Below are 9,961 nucleotides of genomic sequence, written 5' to 3' on the forward strand. Positions count from 1 at the left end.
AACGGCGTTCATATTTGAAAATCGAATAAATAGAAATTTGTCGACCTAAATTTTTTCTGCACACATGTGTTTATTGTACGCTGTAAACAATAGATAAATATATGTATGTAGTTTATAATTCGTATTGTGTATAACGGCATAAGCACGATATGCTTATTATGAATAGGTATGCACGGAAGCATTACACAAATAACATTTAACTAGTTTACAACTAATGCATTTTTGCCGCGTTTTCAGCGCGTATTGTGACCATTGCCTCGTAGTCCCTCATATCCAATTCATGGAGTGCTTTCTGCACCAGCTCAGCCAAATGTGGAGGCAAATCTTTGAGGTCTTCTTTGCGCTCCCTAACCACAGCGCTAGAGACTCGCGGTGTGCCATTATAATTGCCCGAGTCAGTTGTAGGCGACGGCGATTTATTCGTATTAACCGCCAGCTCATTCAGCCGCACGTCGATGCCATAAACTGAAGAGTCGGCTGACTCCGAGGATAGCGAGGACATGCCGTCATCCGATTGTGGCACACCCGTCGTTCTCCCATCGTATGGCTCGGATAAATGTGTGTTTGCCGTTTCGGCTGGTTTGACTGCTGCTGTTTCCACCTCGTCGGGACCCACATCATCGACCATGGCTGCACAGTAGCCATTGAGTAATAGCTGCGACGGTGCATAACCCAGCTCCTCCTCCTCCTCCTCGTCCACATTCTCCAATGCGGTATTTTCGGAGTCGCCGCTAAGTAGCTGCTGCCAACGCTGCTCCAGCTCCGCCATTTTGGTAGCGAGTATTCTAAAAAGAGGCTTCATTTTATTTAATTTTTGAGTAATATTTATTTATGTTCTTTTTTACTAACTTGTTGGTGCGCTTCTGATGCGTCAATGCCAAATTCTTATCGTTTAGGTTGTCCAGCAGCGCCAAGCACAAGGATTTTAGATCGTGTATGGTCTCCGTTTTGCCGGGCAAATCAATGCCGCTTTCCAATATAGTTTTCACTATAAAAGGGGGCTATAACCTTAGAAATCATTTAAAAAGACTTTAAGCAACTGACCTTGGCGTGGACTCAATATGGTTTCATCATTTGCGCTGCCCCCAAGCTTAACGATGCCCTTTTTACGCTTTGCTTCCACCATGTTCTGAGCAAATGCGGATTTGGGATAAATATTTTATAAAATAAGTATGTTTATATTGTGAGGCGTATGATAAGAGAGAGAGAGAGGGAGAGAGAGAGGGAGAGAGAGAGATAGAGAGAGTGAGAGAGAAAGAGAGAGAGAGACAAATAAGTGTCTAGTGTCTGTAGGATTCGTACAGTGAGTAATGAGTATATTCAGAGATTCCAATGAGAATCTACCTAATCTGATTCTATGAATGCTCCCAAGGCTGGACAGAATAAGTTTAGATAGCTGAATAAAGTATCTGATTGCATATTCTAGTCTTCTAAATGTATGTTCTCCTTCTCCCCTTTTGAGATGCCATATGGTATATATGCCTGTCAGGTAAAGCTTCAAGGTTTACCTTATATTTATTGATCGATTGCTTCGTCAGCTCTAGCTCACTTTCCTGGATCTTCACACGTTCGTGTAGGTACTTGTTCTCCAGCAGCACGCCATCAATATCGAGCAACTGAAAATGGTTGGACGTTGCATGCGTATTTTTCACATCTAGTATGTAAGGCTCACCTTTGGATGCATTTTATTGGCCTTGAGGGCCACCAAGAGCTCATGGTTGAGCCTGTGCGCTTTGCACTTGTACGCATCCCGTTCAGTAATTAGTTCCTCCTTTTCATCAATAATACCCTTGAGATCGTATGCTAATTGTGCGTTCTTCTTTTTTAGATTCTCCAGATGGCAAATGAAATTTGCGCGCTCCCGTTTCCATTGCAGCTCCTCTTTGTTGTGGGCCGCATTCTCGTTGAGCAGCGTCTGCAATCGGGATTTGCTGTTGGACTCCCTCTCGCGCAACAGTTCCATGTCGCCTTGCAGTTCGTTCAACCGTTGCTTAAGGGCCTCCACCTCGGTGTTTAGCTTGAGATTCAATTCACGTGTCTCGTGCAGCAGCGCAGCAAGACTCGAATTCTGGCTTAAAGCGCCACATGCGTTTCCATTCCCGGCCAGCAGTTCACTATTCCGTTTCATGGCCGAGTACCGCAACTGCAGCGTCTCGGCCATCAATTTGTACTGGTCGCGCTCAACACGAAACTGTTCTAGCTCCTGGCGTAAGATGCGCAATGCCTCAACTTTACTCTGAAGCTTTCGATGGACTGCCGACGTCTGCAAGAGGGGATTAAAAACTGTTCTCCATTCTTCAAACATCTATTAACTTACCTCCACATTATAGTTTTCCATATGTTTGCCAAACATGTAGTCGTATTGATTGACATTAACAATGTTACTGCTGCAATTGCTATTCGAGGCATTGCTCTGTCCGTCGTCCGTGTCCATGTCTCCATATGCTACTCTTAAGTTCATATAAGCTCGTCGTGTTTGACATGAACAGTTGTTAATTATGCGTTGACTTGTTTTTATTTTTACATAAAATAAATGTAAATAATTTATACACAGTTTTCAACGTGCTACGTGCGCTTGTAAGTGCAGTAATTTGTTCATATGTTCGTCCATGGAAAAATAATCAATTTTTATTTGCGACTGCGCAATCCATAAAATTTGAATGTTAGTGTTGCTCAATTTTTCGGAAGGAGCAGCAGGTGTTAGGCACCATTGTTGCCAGGTTCAAATATGGTTAACATAGTTGCCCTGCTTGATTTTCGCGCCAAATGGGGATGCTGGGTAAATTGAATTTTTTTTTAATACAAATTCGATCGAATTTTATATATTCTATAATACACCATGTTTAAAAATAAATGCTGTTAAATATATTATATAGCATATACATCCTGAAAAAAGTCCGTCAAAGAAATACCACACTTTAAATATTCACACACTTTAAATATTCGATTCTTCTCAGCTGATTTTTGCATATATCGAAGACATCGGAAAATTCATCGTGAGTATATATTGACGTTCCGCCACGTTTTAGAAAATTGTACCGCATTGTGTGCTATCGGCAGCTTAACAAATCTTATATTTAATAATACAAGCCAGTATGATAGGCTCTGTCAATATAAATGATTTCCTTGTAAAAAACTACATTAATAAAATTACATCAGCTGCGGTCACCAAAATGATGACGTCCCCAATAAAATTTGAGACCTAAAAATATCTATATCGATATATCAGAAACTTCAACAATTTCCTTTTGTTTCTCCTCGTTCTTCGTCAAACGTGCAGTTGGCTTATTGGTAATTCATTCAATTAAAACTTCCGGCCGTTGGATAAATAATTATCTTATTTAATGTGCTTAACTATTATTTATCATCCAACAGTTAATTAAAATCACAGTGTACAAATATTTTTAGAAAATTACCATTTTTTTTGCAAGAAGAGTTACATGTGCGAACGTAAATGAGATAGCAACACGGCGTGAGAGACGAAAGAATACGAAGTGGGTTAGCAAAACAATAAATGAAATGCATACAATTAGAATAGAGAATTGTTAGCCGACAGATTAGTTTACGCGGGAATGAAAAAAAAAAATTCATGGTAAGCCAGTAAACGTCACATCACCATATATCAACGTCCACACATACACATAAACCCCGATCACACGCCGAGACCTCTTCATTCTCATCAAACAAGCCGACACTCCTCTGGCTTGCTTAATCAATTAGCTGGGCACATCACACACACTCAAACCTCAACTCATTTTGGTCAGTCTAGTTTTGTACTCGAAGCGTAGCGTGCGTGTCCGACATTAAAGCTCCTCAGCACACACAAACATACACTGACAGAATGGTGTCCAGTAAACTCCAGTCGCCGACGAGCGAAATGGTCTTGCTTACACCAAGCACTGAGAATCCGCCCAGCATTGTGGCAGCTGCGACCAAGGATAAGGATGCCAAGCGAGAGGGATCTGCCGAATCGGACAGCAGTCGTGTTGTGATGAAGAAACAGTTAGGCTTACTCGAAGGTGTGGCCATTATACTGGGAATTATATTCGGCTCGGGCATATTTGTTTCGCCCAAAGGTGTCCTGCAGGAGGTGGATGCTGTGGGCACTTCCTTGGTCATTTGGGTGCTATGTGGCCTGCTCTCCATGATCGGTGCTCTTTGCTATGCGGAACTGGGTACAGCCATACCCAAGTCTGGCGGGGATTATGCCTATATATTCGAGGCATATGGTTCACTGCCGGCTTTCTTGTATCTATGGGATGCCATGATGATATTTGTGTAAGTATTTTATTTTTCAAATTTGTGATTTCAATGAAAACTTCAAGCTTAACCTCTTTCTTCCATTTACATGGAGTTAAATGAATGGCTTACGCAATTCAAGCGATTGTTGCGTCTTCTCTTTCAATTAAAGGTTTAATTGAATTCAAGAGATTTGTGTTGTGTTCTATGGTTAGTGGTCAAGATTAACGCTGTCGGTTTCCATTTAATTTCAGGTTATCAGGTTAATTATTGCCAATTGCTATGATTGCTATGATTATTGTTATCACCATCTGATATGCCTTCAGCGTTATATTATGAATATATATATTCAGTGCTTATCATAATTATAGCCCACTCAGCAACTTAAACTTTGAGCCAGTTTTAACAACATATTTAAGGGTTTTCAAAAATATATTTTGCAGCACTTTGTAGACTGGAGCATATTTAGTAGATTTTATTGAAATTTTTGTTCAATTTATGGAAAACTAAGAAAGAATCGTTAACTTTTGCTCTGTGCTAGCATTTTTGCTTGCATTTTTGTGTATCATAATTATAGCCCACTGTCGCAAATTTTTTATTAAGTGCGGAACAGACTTTTGGCTTTAAAGACATTGTAATTAAGCAAATTTAGATAGTTTTTAAGAGATGCCGCTTGGAAAACAATTATCTTATTATGAAAAGGGCCGTATTTTCTCACTTTTCGAGTCAGGAGAGTCTATTTCGAGTATTTTACGAATTTTGAGAAAAAGTCAAAGTGTAATTAAAATTTGTTTAGAAGAGAATTTTTGAGTTAACTGAGGCAAATGGAGGCCGGACTATGTATTACCATTAGTTTTTCCATCAATCCGCAACGAATTTCGATTTCTGTTACCAAAATATGAATATGGGCTATAATTTTGATACAGTAAATGGTGCTGTTTTTCTTTGTTTTTAACTTCTTTTTAAGAAATCGTTATTAAATCGTTCATTTTAAGTGAAAAAGTTTTTTGCCATTCATAATTGAAATACTGAACTACTAATTTTCGAAGATTTTGAGGAAATATTCCATTTGGGAAAAATTTATGATAAGCACTGTATATTCAGATAATGAATATATTTCTTGTTTAGCAATACTACTATTGCTATTATTGATAGATTTTTATAATTTATAGCTGTCATATGCTGCCTATGCCCAAATTTATCTAAAAGTTGTGATTTAATAGGCTGCAAGGCCAAATTTTCGGGGTTGTTAAACTTTTCAATATAAATGAAGCTTAATTGATATATGTATGTCTTCAAACCAATAAATCTATTTATATATACATATTTGTGTCTACATACCTTATGCATTTGTGTAGTCGTGATAATGATACAGTGTAGTAGCCATATATATGTATTTAATGGAAATATTTGCAAACACTTGCGCGATTGCAAATACTTATGAATTGTTTTGTTTGCCTGTTTCCTGTTGAATTTGATATATTTATTAATGTGAATGTTTACTGATTTGCAGGCCGACGACAAATGCAATAATGGGTCTAACATTCGCCTCCTACGTGCTGCAGCCCTTCTTCGCCGATGGCTGCGAGATACCAAAACTTGCCCTGCAGCTGTTGGCAGCGGTTACCATCTGCTTTCTGACCTACTTGAACTGCTATTATATGAAGGTCACAACGAAAATGCAAAACGTTATCATGTTCACCAAAATAGCGGCTTTGGTATTAATCATTATCGTTGGCTCGATCTGGATGCTGATGGGTCATACGGAGAACTTTGATAAGCCTTTTGAGAATACCGAAACCGATCCTGGCAAGCTATCGGTGGCATTTTATTCGGGCATTTTCTCATATGCTGGCTGGAACTATTTGAATTTCATGACCGAAGAGCTGCGCGATCCATATCGCAATTTGCCGCGTGCCATTTATATATCATTGCCCTTGGTAACTGGCATTTATGTGCTGGCCAATATGGCCTATCTGGCTGTGCTATCGGCACCCGAGATGATCGCTTCCAATGCCATTGCTGTGGTAAGTACGCTTGTATGTTAATGAGTATGAGATTATATTGATTGATTGTTTTTTGTTTTACATTTTATTGTAGACTTTTGGCAACAAGATTATGGGAAACTTTGCCCTCATCATACCCATTATGGTGGCCATTTCGGCTTTTGGCGGCCTCTCAGTACACATTATGACCTCGTCGCGTATGTGCTTTGTCGGCGCCCGAAATGGACATATGCCCGCAGTGCTTTCTCACATTAGTGTTAAGAGCTACACGCCGTTGCCTTCGCTAGCTTTTCTGGTAAGCGGCTGTCTGACTTCTAACTTGACTTATTGATTGAAGGGAAGTTGACTAATTGAACTTGTTTGCCCTGCAGTGTCTGCTATCAATTGTGATGCTGCTTGTGAGCGATGTGTATGTGCTTATCACTTATTCCAGCATTGTGGAATCTTTCTTTATTATGCTATCGGTGTCGGCTGTTTTGTATTTTCGCTACAAGCGCCCCACTATGGATCGGCCAATTAAAGTGAGTTCTGCAGCTTTCTTATGAATCTTTTGACAAATATTCGTTTGTATATGCATTATAAATATTTTCCTTTGGTCAGGTCTCGCTGTGGATACCCGCAGTGTTTGTCATTGTGTGCGCCTTTCTGGTGGTCGTTCCGGTTTACGTTGCGCCATTTGAGGTCGCTATGGGCTTGCTAATAACGCTAATTGGCATCCCATTCTATTACGTCGGCATCGTGTGGAAGAACAAACCAATATGGGTGCAGCACGCGATTGGTGCGTAGACAAGCGGCGTGTGCCGTGCGGGCCTTTGGCCTTGACAATCGCCACGTTTGGTCATTAAAACCTACATTTACACATTCACATATTACCAGCTAAATAATATATTTGCGTTTTATGTACTTTCTAGATTCAGTGACATTTACGTGCCAAAAACTCTTTTTGTCCGCCAAAGAGGAGAAAGAGGATTAATTAAAGACAAGGATATAAATAAGAGAATTCATCACAAATATACAATACATCACAATCAATACATCACAATCGATACATCACAAATGACACATCACAAATAAAAGGAAGGAAAGAATGTTGACTAAAAGTGCAAAGACATCGAATATTATTTTTAAATATTTATGTATTTGACACATTTGTGGACTACTAAATTGTTAAGCTCCAGTTATAATGATTTCTGTATACCACAAATAGGAGATTGGTTTGTTTCTTACTTTTATTTTTATGATATTTACGTGACGAGGAACAACATGTAAATGGTTTTTATTTACTTTATTTCGAACTGATTTGTATCATGTACCATAGATTAGATGTTTAAAATAATTTTGCCAGATCATATATGTGTGTTTATATAGGCTTATAAATTATATTAATAATATTTTGTTAGACCAAAGTACACCAATGTAATATGCCAAAGTTCATAATACATTAATAATTTATTCATCACAGACTACCAAAATGTATACAACCAAATTATTTCCGCTCGATTGATATTATCTATGTGTTTTTTCTCATTTTATATTACAAATTGTATTTGATAACCTAAGAGAAACTGAATAAAGAAACTTTTACATGTTAAATGTGATCTTTTAGGCGGCAAGACTTGTCGCAGAAAAAGTATGCAATGCAAACTGTAAAATTGTAAATAGTTTAACATACGGTCACGGCGTATTTGTCGTCATTGCCATTGTCCGACCAATTCATTATCACTGATAAGCCATATGAATAGAATGTACTTATTTTTAAGCCCAGTAAGACAGTATAATGTACGATGCTCGGCGATTTGCTGGCAGGTTTTTGTCTAAAAATAAACCCCTAGCTACTGGCCGCACAAATAGCCATTGGACATTCCCGGCACGTCGCCGTCGCCTGACGACAGCTTTACGGATTGTATCTGAGAACATGAACGAAGCACATGTAGTAGTCCTCTGTCTATCTGTCTAGTGTGTAAATATGCCATGAATCGATCTCAATATCTAGGTGTTTTTAATTGATAAAAGTATAGTGCGCCTTTCGAGCTGCTTGTCATTCTGCTCAGGCGCTTTCATTTGATTATCTGATCAAGATTTCGCGTACCTATGGCTAAGTGTTTTGTATGGGCCGTGCGCTAAATTCATAGCCGTTTTCAGTTTTTTATTTCACTTTTTATAGTTTTTTAAATATATGCCAGAGAAAAGACAAATTACTTAAGTATTGTCATGAGTAGCAAATTTCAGCTTTATTGCTTTCTTTAATGTTTGAATAATTGTGCTTAAATGTGATCATCATTTCGGATGTGCAACGCTCTGCATTCCAAATTGCTGCGCCCATAGCTCTGACAATTTATATAGATCTATAATGTGGGATACGTACATGTGTAGATATATTGTAAAACAAGCATCTAGTCAATGATCAAATCGGATGTGAATCAAATGAAATTATTACAAGATCAAAGTCATTTTAAGGGCATAGGCGAGCTTCATAATATATATGTCTTTCTGTAAAGGAGGTGATCTTGATGGGAATAGCTCTAAGATTGAGTTATATAATTATTATCAGATTTACACTTCTCTATGTAGTGTATATAGAATTTAAATTTGTATGGGGAAAGATTCAAATTTCATATATTTTCCGACCCCGAAATGGGTTAGCTAAGAACAAGTAGTACGAGAAAGACGATTCTATGAGTTATCACCTTTTGTTTAGTTATATATGTGTTTATTGATCAAATGGAAATTTCGACTTGGCACAGTTAATTAATTTTCAGCTGATTTAATTAATTAACATTTGAAATAGGTAAATCTATTAGTAAATCTATTAATATATTTATAAGTATTTCCCAGCTCAATTATGATATAACATTAAATCGAAGTACCTATACATATATGCCCATATATAATGTACAAAAACTTGTATATCCTGCAATTTCGAGCACGTGCTTATCATATGCTGTCGATTAACACATTCAGGCAACACATTCGACTATCATTAAGAGTTCGTGCTAAATCGTTTAAATACGACAAACTAACAATTATCACGCGTTCCCAAAATGTTCTATAAATCTAGACTGGAAATCAAGCATATAACATATACATTTCACTTCTAATTGATTACGCTCATTTCTATGAATTATGAAACACAATTAAGAAAAAAAAAAAAACAAGCAAAGTTGAATAAAATGTAGGCTACCGATATATCTCACCTATTATGTGCATGTGAGGATAACTACTAATTGCTCGAAATGATATTTGCTTTTTGTTTTTTTCCAAGGTCTCGATTGGAGTTTGGAACTGAGTTCGATTGAAATTCCAACTGTCTGGCAAATTATCGTATAATGTACGAGCTCATAAGTAGATGTAGGTTCAAAATGTATTCATTTTCGAATTGTCAAGCACGATTTTGTTTCTTTGCAATATCCAAATATGTCACGAGTTTCCGATAGACATGTAAATAAAAAATGTTTATGCACTGAAAAATCACAATTATTTCAATTGGAATAACATTGCAAATGAATCAACTGAAATTGTAGAAATGTTTTAGCTTAAGTTGGCTGCGGCAAACAGAGGAATGCTTGGGATTCACATGAAAACGGAGCTGAATTTAGAAACAAACAATCTGAATGGGAAATATGTTTATTATTTACGTTGAACTGAATACGTGTAAACAATTGGGAGTTCTCTAGTGCAATTTTGTATATATTTCTTGTATTGTGTAAGATCAATAT

General features: G+C 37.6%; 2 protein-coding genes across 8 annotated transcripts; one reads left to right on the forward strand and one right to left on the reverse strand.

Annotated features, from left to right (window-relative positions):
- Positions 1 to 46: 46 nt before the first annotated feature.
- LOC108611103 (coiled-coil domain-containing protein 149) lies at positions 47 to 2,745 on the reverse strand. Of its 2 annotated transcripts, none has more exons than XM_018003567.2 (6): positions 2,318 to 2,735; positions 1,673 to 2,263; positions 1,509 to 1,616; positions 1,045 to 1,129; positions 850 to 988; positions 47 to 785 (listed from the first exon to the last, which is right to left on the reverse strand). In XM_018003567.2, exons 1-6 carry the CDS (start codon positions 2,459 to 2,461, stop codon positions 212 to 214), a joined length of 1,641 nt encoding a protein of 546 aa, XP_017859056.1. In that variant the 5' UTR covers positions 2,462 to 2,735; the 3' UTR covers positions 47 to 211. The 2 variants fall into 2 exon arrangements, with proteins under 2 accessions (XP_017859056.1, XP_089332369.1); XM_089476243.1 differs by having other exon boundaries at positions 298 to 796; positions 2,318 to 2,745.
- A 258-nt stretch (positions 2,746 to 3,003) lies between these two features.
- On the forward strand, positions 3,004 to 7,838 carry gb (solute carrier family 7 member genderblind). 6 transcript variants are annotated; one of them, XM_089476244.1, is made up of 8 exons: positions 3,004 to 3,291; positions 3,376 to 3,592; positions 3,770 to 4,278; positions 5,753 to 6,266; positions 6,340 to 6,540; positions 6,617 to 6,766; positions 6,846 to 7,023; positions 7,157 to 7,838. In XM_089476244.1, the coding sequence occupies exons 2-8, from the start codon at positions 3,590 to 3,592 to the stop codon at positions 7,216 to 7,218; spliced, it is 1,617 nt and encodes a 538-aa protein (XP_089332370.1). In that variant the 5' UTR covers positions 3,004 to 3,291; positions 3,376 to 3,589; the 3' UTR covers positions 7,219 to 7,838. The 6 variants fall into 6 exon arrangements, with proteins under 6 accessions (XP_089332370.1, XP_089332371.1, XP_089332373.1 ...); XM_089476245.1 differs by having other exon boundaries at positions 3,409 to 3,592; XM_089476247.1 differs by having other exon boundaries at positions 3,004 to 3,592; positions 3,765 to 4,278.
- Positions 7,839 to 9,961: the final 2,123 nt, after the last annotated feature.

Source organism: Drosophila arizonae, chromosome 2 (assembly GCF_054131065.1).
Source record: "Drosophila arizonae isolate 15081-1271.41 chromosome 2, UAZ_ARI_1.0, whole genome shotgun sequence".
Lineage (NCBI taxonomy): Eukaryota > Metazoa > Arthropoda > Insecta > Diptera > Drosophilidae > Drosophila > Drosophila arizonae.

Bases quoted from the DNA above. Each gene is read 5' to 3' on its own strand.
- LOC108611103 (XM_018003567.2), bottom strand. From the start codon at position 2,461: ATGAACTTAAGAGTAGCATATGGAGACATGGACACGGACGACGGACAG. The intron at 2,264-2,317 runs GTAAGTTAATAG...CCCCTCTTGCAG, and splicing joins TGGAAAACTATAATGTGGAG to ACGTCGGCAGTCCATCGAAA. The intron at 989-1,044 runs GTCAGTTGCTTA...CCCCTTTTATAG, and splicing joins CATATTGAGTCCACGCCAAG to TGAAAACTATATTGGAAAGC.
- gb (XM_089476244.1), top strand. The intron at 6,767-6,845 runs GTGAGTTCTGCA...TCCTTTGGTCAG, and splicing joins CTATGGATCGGCCAATTAAA to GTCTCGCTGTGGATACCCGC. The intron at 7,024-7,156 runs GTGCGTAGACAA...TGTACTTTCTAG, and splicing joins ATGGGTGCAGCACGCGATTG to ATTCAGTGACATTTACGTGC.